General features: G+C 38.3%; 1 protein-coding gene across 1 annotated transcript in view; it reads left to right on the forward strand.

Moving 5' to 3' along the window:
- LOC309810308 (contactin-associated protein-like 2) overlaps positions 1-16,090 on the forward strand; it is a gene marked incomplete at both ends in the record, with an annotated part of 613,462 nt that overhangs the window by 311,859 nt on the left and 285,513 nt on the right. The window contains one exon of the mRNA XM_082632268.1: positions 737-937. Within this exon, the coding sequence (XP_082488394.1) occupies positions 737-937 (201 nt within the window). The remainder of the gene's footprint in view (positions 1-736; positions 938-16,090) is intronic.

Consider the following 16,090-nt stretch of genomic DNA (forward strand, 5'->3'; position numbering starts at 1 on the left):
GGGGACTTTTTCAGTGGACAGAACTAAGACATATCTACATTTTTAAAAACATCATCCTGGGTTCATAGTGATGCTTCTAATTCAAATGCAGAACCATACAGGATTTTAATTTAATCTCATCAATCTTATATATGCTTCTCCTTTTCACATATTGAAATTTTTGGGGTCCAAAACACCAAGATAATTACTTATTTACATCATCCCACATGTGTAGAGCATTTCAATAACAGAGCATGCAGTGTCTAATTATAACTGAAAGGTCAGGGTGAAAAGAATATTTGTTGACAAGATGAGTATGCATATTCTGATTAGAGCAAACAGCATGTACAAAGATCCAGAGGCTTGAGAGCACGTAGTTCATTTAGGAAGGAGCAAATACTGTTTTACGGAAGGACTGAGGGATTACAGAGCCGGGAAGGCTCTGGAGCACAATGGGCCTCGCATTCAGTGCAGCAGATATTAGAGCATCAACCAGATTCTCAGGCTATTTGGTTTCATTTTCAGGAGGTGTCTTGCGTTTGTTTTTAATAAAAAATATTACTTTTCTACTCTGTCTATATAAGCAGAACTTAAGTGTGAGAAAGGGTAGGGGTTACTTTAAGTATTACTGTCCTTAGTTCTGTTCTACAGCAGTTCAGGGAAAACACCAGTGAAAGTATAGCTCACTTATTTTCTGACATTTGAAGATGCATTTGCATACTAATGACCCATTGTCGTGGCATTTTTCTCCCCACAGAGGACAAAGTATGGACCATAGTGTCTCATGATTTGCAAATGCAGACGACGGTGGTGGGCTACAACCCAGAAAAATACTCGGTGACACAGCTCATTTACAGCGCCTCCATGGACCAGATCAGTGCCATCACCAACAGCGCTGAGTATTGTGAGCAGTACATCTCCTATTTCTGCAAGATGTCCAGGTTGTTGAACACCCCAGGTAGGCTGAGAATGGAATGTTACTTTTAATTACTATCTCAGCTGGTGATTGGAATTAACCTAAACAGTCCAACAGGTGTGGCTTATTATCTTAACAGTCCAGTCTTCAAAGCACGGGCAGCTGTGAAAGTAAAATATAACCACTTGTTTTTTCTTTCTGGAGAAGGAAGCTAAGAAATACTATTTTTTCGAAAAAATTCCATTGTTTCTAACTTAGCGATTTTAAAAATTTATATGCATATATGTGTGTGTGTGTGAGTGCTTGTCGTGCGTAATTATCAGTATTTGTTGCTCTGGGCAAAAGTTTATCAAAGCTCCTTGTGAACTTTCAAGTAATTCCCTTTGAGTTCTTCAGTTGTCTCTAACATAGAGATGAAAGAATTCCGAAGGCTGTCTGCAGGTAAATAGCATATAGAATAGCGATAGAATTTAGAGCTGTTTGTTGTCTGTAGTCATTTAACAGTATCTGTTGGTCTCAAGAAGTCTGCCCTTTTTTTTTTCATGATGGCTTACTTTTAGCAGTGCTTCAGGACTTGTGTGTGTGTGTGTTGGGGATAAAGAAGATAGAGTTTACAAAGGGTATATTGGAAGTATCTTTACCACAAGACCCATACACTCTGGGATTCTTGGCAGTAAATTCATTATGTTGACAGCAAACAAAATCTCTTCGTCTATAGTATAACATAGAAGTAAAGCATGTGCTTTGAGTCAGAGAAACATATGTTCACACTTTTCAGCCTTGCTGCTTCTCGGATATGTGACTTTGGGAGAGTTCATTGAACTTCTCTGCCTCAGTTTCCAGTGTCTTTCAGTCAAAGAGGGATCATAATGCCTATTTCAGGGTGACTGTGAGAATTTAATCAGGGAATATACTAAGTGCCCGTTATAAGGCTTGATGCACTTAAGGACTTAATAAAGAGCAAATAGTATATTGATGATTTTTTTATTATTAAACAACTTTGGAAGTGGCATTATGTCAGAGACCAAGGGACTGCTTGATGTCCCAAATTAGTGTTGTACTGGGGCCAGTGTTGTTCGGAGTCACAGAGAAGAGTTATAAGCAGGACAGTCTATAATGTTTTGAAGATTTAAGTGCTTTTATGTGCAAAACCTTGTGCTAAAATTACAGACAAGTATAACCTATGAACTCTAAGAAAGTAAAATCTGTAAAATATGAAAATGATTGGTTCAGACAATTAGTGCTTCTGCTATTTGGAGAAAGAAGACGTGACTGTGGCTGGGATGTTGAAGTGAAGCTTCATTAAAGAGGTCGAAAGACAATTGGAGGTTGGTGAGAGTAAACAAGAGTCTGGAAGACAGAATACGAATGATCTTTCAGGCCACAGTGAGAAGTAGTTTAGCAGAAGCAGAGTTCGTGTCAAAGAGCAATAAGAAATAAGGCTGGAAAGTAAAAATGGGAGAAACCGTGGAGGAAATTAAATGCAATGCTGAGAGTTTTCCCTGGAGGCTCATGCTTCTCAGGCTTTAGTGTGCCTGCGAATAACCTGGAGGGATTAATGAGACACAAACTGCTGGGCTTCGGTCCCTGAATTTCTGATTCAGTAGGTCTGAGGTGGGGCTCCAGAATTTTCATTTGTAATGAGTGTTTTGGACTGAATTGTGCCCCCCAGAATCCACAAGTTGAAGTCCTAATCCCTATTGTGACCGTATTTGAGACAGGGCTTTTAGGAGATAATTAAGGTTAAATGAGGTTATACGGTTGGATTCCTAACCTGACTGAATTGGTGGTTTATAAAAAGAGGAAGAGTCAGAAAGAGCACTCTCACCGGAAACCAAACTGGCCAGTACCTCGGCCTTGGACTTAGAGCCTCCGGAACTGTAAGAAAAGAAATGTCTGTTGTTTAAGCCACTCAGCCGATGGTGTTTTGCTATGGCAGCCTGAGTGTGCTAGTGCAGTGAGTTTCCGGGTGATGATGGTACTGCTGGTCTAGAGACCACTGTGAGAACCATAGCTGTGGGCAGTGGAAATCCCTGAAGGTCCCTACAACTGTTCTTCTATCCGCCTTCACTTATTTCAGCCTTTTGTTTTATTTTTACTGGATCCTGTTTCCAGTGCTAAGAAAAGTCAACCAACGATTATAGAAAATCCGGAGCACTAGGCACAACTAATGAATCCCATCAGCTTGTCTGCCCTCAGTTTAATGAGCGGGTGCTCCTTGTGGAAGTTCATTCCAAAGATTCCAGTCCATCAGTCTCCAGTCCTGGAGGGGATGGTGTGAGGGAAAACTGCTGACCAGAAAAATAACTTGGTACCATCAGCTTTGTTTTCTTTATTTTCTTCCATTCTTCTATTAAACTCCAAAGTCAACTTTTTCTGTTTGAATTTTTGCTCTCGTGGTTAAAAAACACAATGCAACCTCCAAATAAGTTTATCTTACAGTTCAGGCACCAGGAGAATTAGGCTAGAGGTAAGAGAAACAATTTGCTTTTAGCAGTTCTGGTCTTGTAGTTCATTCCTTCCCTTCCCTCATTGGTACACTCTGTGCCTTCCCCCAGCCACCAAGAAGCCTCACACACTTATTACCCTCCTTTTGGAAACACAGGATGTCCAAAACCATCAGGAAACAGGATAAATTTGTTTTTAAAAATACTTCCATTACGTTTTCTCATAATAAGCTAAACACACTTCTCTTCAGCCTCCAGACACCTTTTCAGAGGAAGAACTACTAAATTGAAATCAAGAGTGAATTGTTAATCTGTACAATAAGCACACTATTTTCTTTGTGTTTGCAGACATTTGCAGGTTATTATTATACTTCCTAAACTGTGCATTGAAAATCATGTTATCATATGCTTCTTGCCTTTGGGGACACCCTCCATGTATCAAATTTTTACTCACATAGGATCGGACTTAATAAATGTTTGCTGACTGGAATGAAATGACAAATATATTGTTTTAAATATTTCCTCATTCAACCTTCAGTCAGTTGTTTTTAAACAAGTGTGTACATCAGAATTTTCAGGTTGCTCGTCACAATGCTGATTCCGTGATTCTGACTCGGGAGAACTTGGTTGGGGCACAGGAATGTTTGCTTTTAACAAACATCCATGCGTCATTCTGTGAACTGTACATTGAAAAATACCATCTTTAATTTATGGCATGAGGCCTCTCATCTTGGATTTTAAGGCATCAGTCCTCTGTGTGGGAGAAGATTAAAGGGAATATTAGAACTTGTCTGACCAACTGAAATAAAATGGCATACATAACTACCTGTTCCTCCAGCTAAAATAAATTGGCATAGTGGTATTTTAAAAATCCTTTTCGTAGACTATTGTAAAGTGAATTTCAGCCTACTCTTCTTAGGCATTTTTCATATCCCAATTTCTATTTTCAGGGTTAATTAATCCATAGACAGCTGAGGCAAGGAAAAGGAGTGGTTGATATAGCAAGTTTTCCTGTATTACTGTATTCTGTATATGTCCAAGTATGAAAGAATACAATTTAATACAAATCTTTAATTTGCTATTTTAAGGAGCTGATGTTTTCTGTAATTGGTTTTCTCCCTCCTTCCTGGTAACGTTCCATTTTAAATATCCATTTACTTATTCTTAACTAAGGCTGAATTTTATTGGAACTTCTGTAGTAGTACTTGTGACATCTGTTTGAATTCTAAGTATATTCATTATAGTCATGGCAATTAAAATGAATATCAATCGCTTCTCGGCCTTTTGGCTAAGATCAAGTGTAAAATGAATATCAAATGGGTTTGTAATAGCTATGTACTTAAAATGTTATTCTTTGTTTTAAGAGCCTTACCCTCAAGAGTTCATTTGGGGCTCTATAGTTGCTAATGATACTTAAGATAAAGAGTTGATTTTACATGTATATGGACCTCATTTTTATTTTGATAAATCTTTGGTTGTACCACACCATTAGCTAACAAATGTAGATTTACTCATTAATGGTTTCTCACAACTTTTACAAGGATAGTAATATATGACTTACAATGTTATGACTTCTTAAAAAATTTATTTATTAATTTCTTTGACTGCATTGGATCTTCGTTGCTGCGCGTGGGCTTTCTCTAGTTGCAGCGAGCAGGGGCTACTCTTGGTTGCAGTGAGCATGCTTCTCGTTGCGGTGGCTTCTCTTGTTGCAGAGCACGGGCTCTAGGCACGTGGGCTTCAGTAGTTGTGGCACACGGGCTCAGTAGTTGTGGCTCACAGGCTTAGTTGCTCTGTGGTGCATGGGATCTTCCCGGACCAGGGTTCAAACCCGTGTCCCCTGCATTGACAGGCAGATTCTTAACCACTGTGCCACCAGGAAAGTCCCATCACTTCTTTTTTTATATATAAATTTATTTATTTTATTTATTTGTTTTTGGCTGCATTGGGTCTCCGTTGCTGTGCATGGGCTTTCTCCAGTTGCTGCGAGCAGGGGGCTACTCTTCGTTGCAGTGCCCGGGATTCCCATTGCGGTGGCTTCTTTTGTTGCGGAGCAAGGGTTCTAGGTGCACGGGCTTCAGTAGTTGTGGCACACAGGCTCAGTAGTTGTGGCTCACAGGCTCAGTAATTGCGGTGCACACACGGGCTTAGCTGCTCCTTGGCATGTGGGATCTTCCCAGACCAGGGCTCGAACCCATGTCCCCTGCATTGGCAGGTGGATTCTCAACCACTGAGCCACCAGGGAAGTCCCCCATCACTTCTTTTTATTTCTACAAAATTTTTAAACGGAATCAATTTTAAAGTAATGCTTTTGCCATTCTTTATGATGATATCTACCCTTGCAATGTAACTATTAATTCACTTGTCCTTAATCAACTTTACAAAAGACACAGAGCAAAGACAAGTTTATTTTATTTCATACCAATTTGAAAATAAACAAATTAATTCTACCCAAACGGAAAAAAAACAAACAAACAACCATTAATAGCTATCCAAAACCACAAGGATGTTAACATGTTTTATATTTATATCCCCAGAACTGCAAATATACTGATACCTGAACTTAATGAAAGGCAGAAATCTTTAAACAGTGAAATCTACTTCTGAAAATAAATACCTCAAGAACTTAAATTTGATAAATTAGACACCAGGAGAAAGTATATTAGATCCCACTTGAGTCAAGACTTAGTCAACAATCCTAATGCTTTTAAATGGCAAAAATATTTCTCTATATTTGGATAAGACCTATTAGCCTGATTTTAAATGCTTATTTGTGTATTTTAGATGCACTGTTGTCATGTATTTATTTTATAAAACTTTATACTTTCTAATTAAGCATTTTCTTCTGAAGTATTTATTCCTTACATACATAAGTATTTAATTATAGAGATATAAAGTTGATATGTTTCCTATTTTTCTGACTATATTTAGTGTTGATTTCATTTGTTCCCAGTGTTTTTCATTGTGCCATGTAGTTTTGTTCTCATAAGTCATAGTTTTATTGCTTCTTTTTTGGAAAGAAACAGTATAAATTATCCATCCTTTTGGGTAGTTTACTATTAGATTTTGTATCTATTGAAAAGGAGTTACGTTCACAATTTTTACCTGCTAAGTAAGCTGTGTAAAATTCAATATACTTTAATGATACTGAACTGTGATTTAGTGGCATCCAAAAGACAAGAAAACGTGAGTTTGGCATTGTAACTTATAAGCTATTTTTAGAAAAAAATTCTAAACTTCGGTGAAGCTATCAAAAAAGTGAATTTTCAGCTTGTGATGTGCATTATAAGAAACTATGATGTTTAACTCTTGAAACAACGTAGATAAAACATTGCTCAACTGCAACTAAAGACTGGCATTTTCCGTGAATGAGTTTCATTGTGACTAGTCAGTATGTTAATCAAAAGATTAATCATTTATCTACTTAATCATTATGTTAAATAATTGTAATGAAATTGGAGGATACAATTAAATGGGACAAGCAATGAAGATAGTAATAACTAAAAGGTAAAATTAGAAAATTAAATCTAGCAATATTCTACACCCAGGCAACTGGCATCTTCATAGAGGACCCTGTAGTTAAAAGTGACAGAATGGTCACAGGGGAGAGTAGAGACTATTTCAGCAGTGTGGGTAGGAGGTGATCAGAGTCTCGGTTGGAATAATGGATGAGATAATCAATCCATATATATGTATTGTTTCTTGTGTATCAGGAATTGTGATATGTAGGCTGAGATGTGAAGGATTCATTTGAGTTAACTAAGAAGAAAAATGGCAGGGGGACATCTAGGTTTGAGATGTGAGAATGTGCAGTAATTCTGAGATACAGGTCAAGGAACACAGGACTTTGAAGGAAATGAGAGAGGTCAGAGGGCCTGCAGCAGAGAATGTGAGAGTGAGAGAGAGGAAAGCAGACGTGAGGAGATCAGTCCAGAGTCGCTGAATGATGGTTAGGGTTTCACTCCAAGGGCAAAGGAAATGGTTGTAAGTACGGGTATTCTGGCTGTGATGAGGAGGATAGAATCCAGGAAGGGCAGAGTCTGTATGATGGACCATCTGGTACAATGTCACAGGAGCACAGAGGAGACTGGATGACCTGTAGGGTCACTGGGAATTAGGAGGAAAGACGGTTTTAAGTTTAGATAGTAGAATGAACAGGATCTGTGACTGCGTATATGTAGAGTAACTTTAGGGGAAGGGAAAATGCAGTCTTCCCATGTACCCAGGGGTAAAGGTAAAACGGATGACTATGAACAGTTGTAAAGCCTTCACAAGATGACTCAAAGAGGTCATGGGAGGTGCAAGAAAAGAACAGAAGGAAAGAAAATACTAATCTGAAAAAGTAATTTAAGGAGTGGATGCTGCTAACTAAAGGGACTCAAAAGTAATGATCAGAGCAGTAGGAAGAGAATCAAATTAGAAAAGCCTTATAATGGGGAAGCTAAGGGAAATGTGTGTTTAACAATCAACAGGTGAAAAACAAAAACAGGAAAACTGAGATGTGGTCGGTGGTGAGACATCAAAGAAGGAAGTCAGCTTTGGCTTTGGCTGTTGCGAGGCCACTGGAGTTTCACGTCTGTGGGGTCTGCTGGGTGCAGCCACTGAAGAATGAATGGCAAAAGGAAACAAGTGAAGGTTTTCAAAAAGTTCGATGGTAGGGCTTCCCTGGTGGCGCAGTGGTTGAGGGTCTGCCTGCTAGTGCAGGGGACGCGGGTTCGGGCCCTGGTCTGGGGGGGTCCCACATGCCGCGGAGCGACTGGGCCCGTTGAGCCACAACTGCTGGGCCTGCGCGTCTGGAGGCCGTGCTCCGCAACGGGAGAGGCCGCGATGGTGGGGGGCCCGCGCGCCGCGATGAGGAGTGGCCCCCGCTTGCCGCAACTGGAGAGAGCCCTCGCGCGGGGATGGGGACCCAGCACAGCCAAAAAAAAAAATTAATTAATAAATAAATAAAAAGTCAAGCATTTGAAGCCCTTAAAAAAAAAAAAAAAAAAAGTTCGATGGTAAAGGGATGGCTATATAGAGGATTGCTGCTTAACCGGAAGGCAGAGCCCAAGTGAGGGTTTGGGGTTTTTAAGGATAAGGGAGTTATGAGTAAGTTTATAAATGTAGGAGGCAGTGTAGAGGCTAAAGCTAAAGGTATAAGACAGATAAGGAATGTAATAGATCCCACGAAAGAAAAGAGAGTATGGAATTTGCCTTGGCAAAGAATGAACACCTGCTCTGAGAAAGGAAGTAAAGAAAAAGGTAGAGATTTCCATTAAATTCTATTGACCAATACCATCCTTGACATTTTATCTCATTTAACTATCAAATTATGCAAAGTAGATTTTATTATCTCCATTTTGCAAACACAGGGCTCAAAGAGGTGAATAAACTCACTGAACATCACTACAGCTGGAAGCGGGCAAGCTGGGGTTCAAATGCAACTCTGCCCTACTATAAACGTTTTTTTCTGACACATTAAGAGTGTGTGAACATGTAGAGAGGTCAGTGTGCTGCCACCAAAGTGAGGGTAGAACTAAGCCCAGCAGTATCTGTACCCACCCCATCTCTTCAACCACCATCAAAGGACATTTTCCCTCTTGGCATTTACTTTTTCTGTCTATGATTAGAAATACTCTTTGTCAAGTGGCCTTGGGTCAAATCCAATATTTTGATTAATAAATTAATCTTAAGGTCAGATTTATTGAGGATAGCTTGTCTGACTTCTACTAAAAGTGTACTCATTTCAAGTTGCCAACATTTTGAGCTTTAAGGTGAGACTTTGAAGAACATTGACCTTCTACAGCATGATAAAGATTGTTTTTATTGCTGCCATTTTATTTTGTGAGTGCCTATATGTGTGTAGCTTCATTTTTTAATGACTAAAATAGAAACAAATGAGAACTTTGAAGTAATCCTATATCACTCTGTAGAATTTGAAAATTGTCTCTTCGTGTGCTTAAATCAAACTTTTTTGGTTGTACATAATCTTTATAATTATACATTTTAATGACATCATAAAGTGAGGATAAACCTAATTGCTCAGATTTGATAAATTACGTTTTTATTAATCATTTTAATTGAAGTATAGTTAATGTACAGGATATTAGTTTCAGGTTTATAGCAAAGTGAGTCAGTTATATATACATATATATATATATATTCATTCATATATATATATTCTTCTTCAGATTCTTTTCCATTATAGGTTATTATAAGATATTGAATATAGTTCCCTGTGCTATACAGTAGGTCCTTGTTGGTTATCTATTTTATATATAGTAGTGTGTATTTGTTAATCCCAAACTCCTAATTTACCTATTCCACCCCCCACACTATCCCTTTTGGTAACCATAAGTTTGTTTTCTATGTCTGTGAGTCTATTTCTGTTTTGTAAATAAGTTCATTTATATCATTTTTTAAGATTCCACATATAAGTGATATCATGATATTTGTCTTTCTCTATCTGACTTACTTTAATTAATAAGATAATCTCTAGGTCCATCCATGTTGCTGCACATGGCATTATTTCGTTGTTTTTTATGGGTGAATAATTTTCCATTGTGTATATATACCACATCCTCTTTATTCATTCATTTGTTGATGGACACTTAGGTTGCTTCCGTGCCTTGGCTATTGTAAATAGTGATGCTTTGGGGTGCATGTATTTTTTTTAATTAGAGTTTTCTCTGGATATATGCCCAGGAATGGGATTGCAGGATCATATGGTAACTCTATTTTTGGTTTTTTAAGGAACAGTATGGATACTGTTCTCCATGGATGCTGCACCAGTTTACATTCCCAGCAACAATGTAGGAGGGTTCCTTTTTCTCCATGTCTTCTCCAGCATTTATTATTTGTAGACTTTTTAATCATGGCCATTCTGACTGGTGTGAGGTGATACCTCATTGTAGTTCTGATTTGCATTGCTCTAATAATTAGTGATGTTGAGCATCTTTTCATGTGCTTGTTGGCCATCTGTATGTCTTCTTTGGAGAAATGTCTAATTAGGTCTTCTGCTCATTTTTTGATTGGGTTGTTTGTTTTTTTTATATTAATCTGTATGAGCTGTTTGTATATTTTGGAAATTTATCCCTTGTTGGTACCATCGTTAGCAAATATTTTCTCCCATTCCGTAGGTTGTCATTTCATTTTGTTTCTGGTTTCCTTTGCTGTGCAAAAGCTTTTGAGTTTAATTAGGTCTTATTTGTTTATTTTTGTTTTTATTTCCATCACTCTAGGAGACGGATACAAAAAAATATTGCTGTGATTTATGTCAAAGTGTGTTCTGCCTACGTTTTCCTCTATGAGTTTTATAGTATCCAGTCTTACATTTAGGTCTCTAATCCATTTTGTGTTTATTTTTGTATATGGTGTTAGAGAATGTTCTAATTTCATTATTTTACATGTAGCTGTCCCATTTTCCTAGCACCACTTGTTAAAGAGACTGTCTTTTCTCCATTGTATATCCTTGCCTCCTTTGTCATAGATTAACTGACCATAGGCACATGGGTTTACTTCTGGACTTTCTATCCTGTTCCATTGATCTATATGTCTTTTTTGTGTCAGTAGTATATTGTAGCTTTGTAGTATTGTCTGAAGTCAGCAAGCCTGATTCCTCCAGGTCCATTCAAAATACCTGTCTTAAACAGGATATTGAAAGAAAAGAGAGTTTTACTATAAAAATATCTTGGAAATATCTAGAGTATTATTGAGAAATTACTCAGTTATTTATTCAGCAACATTTATTGAATACAAAATACTCTGCTGGATGCTATAAGAATACAAGGAAGGCAAAGATAATACTTCTTAAATAACATTTGCCTCAGCTTTACTCTAAGTCCTTTCAACTGATAGAATCAGTCCATCCAGATTATCTGGCATAACCACTCTTATTTAAAGTCAATTGATAATAGACTTTAATGATATCTATAAAATACCTACATGGCAACACCTAGGCTAGTGTTTGGTTTAATGACTGGGCACCTAAGCCTAGCTAAGTTGATACATAAAATTGACCAGCAAACATTATTTTTTAAATGGACAACAGAGAAATTCTAGAGTAGCAGTGATTTATTCCCTCAGTTGTGCAACGTGTACCTCTCTATGGCATCAGACAGGTGAGACAACGTGTTAGAGGTGTTGAGGGATATTTTATTCTCATATCTCTCCATTTCTGATGAGGGCACATTTGAGCCTGGTGTCAAGTTGCCAAATGAAATATCATTTTATATGGTTACAGCAATGACAATTTGAATGAATCAAGTAGATCAACTTTAGTCAGGAAGATAAGTCAAAGAAAAGATTTTCATGTTCTCTGTGTTGCTTCAGAAAAAACCTGTAGACACCTCTGTTTCACATTTTAACCAAATTGGCATATGTCCACCAGGTATATGGCATTATTAACTCATTATCCACTCAGAATTCTGTCTAGAGTCAAGCATCTCCATAGATCCAAATAAGAACACTCTATATCCATAACCTTAGAAAAGCTGCAAAATACTTCTATCACCCCATCAACATTATTTTGCAGTTTTGTTGTTGTTTACTCATAATTGAATCAAATCCCATTGCCATGCAAAGTAAAGGAAATGTTAAAGAAGTTCAAAGAAATAAAATTAAAACTCATCTTTATGCATTTCTGTGTAGAATTGGATATGGACGAAATAATAGATAAATTTTATTTTGAAGACTGTATGTTTGGTAGGTTGTTATTTTCCCATCAGGGAGTGACAAAACTTCTCTAAAATACTAAGTCACCCGAATAGCAGCTGGATTCTAATTACCCTGTTGTGTTTGCTTACTATTTGCCAAAACCAGCAACTGGTAGTTTTTATGACAGTGAATAATGTTGCAGAGTGATAGTTGACTAGGAATGCCACAGCCACTTTGACCTTCACCTCATATTTTAAATTCTCTTGAAGAAATGATGACTCTTTCTTTCTCTTGGTGTTGGATCTGGCGTTGAGGCTAAATATATTGTTACCTATATAGTTGGATAAATAATACTTAAAAATAATTATCTCCAAATTAGATAATGATATAAATGGAGGGGAAATGGCATTAGTATTAAACATTTACCATGGGCATTTACATATATTGGCTCATTCAGTCCACCCCCAAAACTTTGCAAGTTATATATCACAGTTTCATTTCATAACTGAAGAAACAACTTCAGAGGGGTTAATTAACTCACCACAGGAAAAACGGTAAATATTGTGATAAGCGTCCAAACCAAGATGAAACTCTAGGCTTATGTGCCTCTAGAACTCATGTATTTTCTAACAAAATATTTAAAAAAATAAAAGGGAGGAAGGGGAGGAAAGGAGAAGTGGTAGGGGAGAGGCAGAGAGATAGGAGAGAGAGAGAGAAGGAAAGATAAAAATAAAATGGGAAGATTATGTACTGAAGATGGCGGAGTAGAAGGACATGCACTCACTCCGTCTTGTGAGAGCACCAGAACCACAGCTAACTGCTGAACAATCATCAACAGAAAGACACTGGAACACACCAAAAAAGATACCCCATATCCAAAGACAAAGGAGAAGCCACAGTGAGATGGTAGGAGGGGCGCAATTACAATAAAATCAAATCCCATAACCACTGGGTGGGCCACTCACAAACTGGAAAACAATTATACCACAAGAGTCCACCCACTGGAATGAAGATTCTGAGCCCCATGTCAGGCTTCCCAACCTGGGGGTCTGGCAACAGGAGGAGGAATCCCCAGAGACTCGGACTTTGAAGGCCAGCAGGATTTGATTGCAGGACTTCAACAGGACTGGGGGGAAACAGAGACTCCAGGCTTGGAGGGCACACACAACAAAGTAGTGTGCACACCAGGCCCCTTGGGGGGAAGGATCAGTGACCTCACAGGACATTGAACCAGACCTACCTGCTAGTTTTGGAGTCTCCTGCAGAGGCAGGGGGTGGCTGTGGCTCACCAGGGGGACAAGGACACGGGCAGCAGAAGATCTGGGAAGTACTCATTTGATGAGATCGCTCCCAGAGTCCACCATTAGCCCCACCAAAGAACCTGTAGGCTCCAGTGCTGGGTCACCTCAGGCCAAACAACCAACAGGGAGGAAACACAGCCCCACCCATCAGCAGACAAGCAGATTAAAGTTTTACTGAGCTCTGCCCACCAGAGCAACACCCATGTCTACCCACCACCAGTCCCTCCCATCAGGAAGCTTGCACAAGCCTCTTAGATAGCCTCATCCACCAGAAAGCAGACAGCAGAAGCAAGAAGAACTACAATCCTGCAGCCTGCAGAACGAAAACCACAATCACAGAAAGAGAGACAAAAGGAAAAGGCAGAGGACTATGTCCCAGATGAAGGAACAAGATAAAACACTAGAAGAACAAGTAAATGAAGTGGAGATAGGCAACCTTCCAGAAAAAGAATTCAGAATAATGATAGTGAAGATGATCCAGGACCTTGGAAAAAGAATGGAGGCAAAGATTGAGAAGATGAAAGAAATGTTTAACAAAGACCTAGAAAAAGTAAAGAACAAACACCTAGAAGGATTAAAGAACAAACAGAGATGAACAATACAATAACTGAAATGAAAAATACACTAAAAGGAATCAATAGCAGAATAACTGAGGCAGAAGAACAGATAAGTGACCTGGAAGAGAGAATGGTGGAAATCACTGCCATGGAACAGAATAAATGAAAATAAATAAAGACTGCCTAAGAGACCTCTGGGTCAACGTTAAACACACCAACATTCGCATTATAGGTGTCGCAGGAGGAGGAGAAGAGAAAGAGAAAGGACCCGAGAAAATATTTGAAGAGATTATAGTCAAAAACTTCCCTCACATGGGAAAGGAAATAGCCACCCAAGTCCAGGAAGGGCAGAGAGTCCCAGGCAGCATAAACTCAAGGAGAAACATGCCCAGATACATAGTAATCAAACTGACAAAAATTAAAGATGAAGAAAAATTATTAAAAGCAACAAGGGAAAAACCACAAATAACATACAAGGGAAATCCCGTAAGGTTAAGAGCTGATTTCTCAGCAGAAATTCTGCAAGCCAGAAGGGAGTGGTACAATATATTTAAAATAATGAAAGGAAAGAACCTACAACCAAGATTACTCTTCCTGGCAAGGATCTCATTCAGATTCAATGGAGAAATCAAAAGCTTTACAGACAAGCAAAAGCTAAGAGAATTCAGCACCACTAAAGCAACTCTACAATAAATGCTAAAGGAACTTCTCTAAGTGGGAAACACAAGAGAAGAAAAGGACCTACATAAACAAACCCAGAGCAATTAAGAAAATGGTAATAGGAACATACATGCCAATAATTACCTTAAATGTGAATGGATTAAATGCTCCAACCAAAAGACACAGACTGGCTGAATGGTTACAAAAACAAGACACATCTATATGCAGTCTACAAGAGACCCACTTCAGACCTAGGGACAAATACAGACTGAAAATGAGGGGATGGAAAAAGCTATTGAATGCAAATGGAAATCAAAAGAAAGCTGGAGGGCTTCCCTGGTGGCTCAGTGGTTGAGAGTCCGCCTGCCAATGCAGAGGACGCGGGTTGGTGCCCCAGTCCGGGAAGATCCCACATGCCGCGGAGTGGCTGGGCCCGTGAGCCATGGCCACTGAGCCTGTGCGTCTGGAGCCTGTGCTCCTCAACAGGAGAGGCCAAAACGGTGAGAAGCCCGTGTACCACAAAAAAAAAAAAAGAAAGCTGGAGTAGCAGTCCTCATATCAGATAAAATAGACTTTAAAATCAAGAATGTTACAAGAGACAAGGAAGGACACTACATAATGATCAAGGGCTCAATCCAAGAAGTTATAACAATTATAAATATATATGCAGCCAACATAGGAGTACCTCAATACATAAGGCAAAGGCTAACAGCTATAAAAGGGGAAATAAAAGTAGCAAAATAATAATAGGGGAATTTAACACCTCACTTACACCAGTGGACAGATCATGAAGACAGAAAATTAATACGGAAACACAGGCTTTAAATTACACAATAGACCAGATAGATTTAATTGATACTTATAGGACATTCCATTTGAAAACAGCAGATTACACTTTCTTCTCAAGTGCACATGGAATATTCTCCAGGATAGATTACATCTTGAGTCACAAATCAGGCCTTGGTAAGTTTAAGAAAATTGAAATCATATCAAGCACCTTTATGACCACAACGAGATTAGAAATACTTCTATGAGATTAGAGATTAGAAATAAATTAGCCATGAGATTAGAAATAAATTCAGGAAAAAAAAGTAAAAAACACAAACACATGGAGGCTAAACAATACACTACTAAATGACCAAGAGATCACTGAAGAAATCAAAGAGGAAGTTAAAAAATACCTAGACACAAATGACAATGAAAACATGATGAGCCAAAACCTATGGGATGAAGCAAAAGCAGTTGTAATAGGGGAGTTTATAGCAATACATTCCTACCTCAGAAAACAAGAAAAGTTTCAAATAAACAATCTAACCTTACACCTAAAGGAACTAGAGAAAGAAGAACAAACATAACCCAAAGTTACTAGAAGGAAAGAAACCATAAAGATCAGAGCAGAAATATATGAAATAGAAGCAAACAAAACATAGCAAAGATCAATAAAACTAAAAGGTGTTTCTTTGAGAAGATAAACAAAATTGATAAATCATTAGCCAGACTCATCAAGAAAAAGAGGGAGAGGACTCAAATCAATAAAATTCAAAATGAAAAAGGAGAAGTTACAACAGATACCGCAGAGATACAAAGCATCCT

Source organism: Mesoplodon mirus (assembly GCF_964341445.2).
Source record: "Mesoplodon mirus genome assembly, chromosome: 9".
NCBI lineage: Eukaryota > Metazoa > Chordata > Mammalia > Artiodactyla > Ziphiidae > Mesoplodon > Mesoplodon mirus.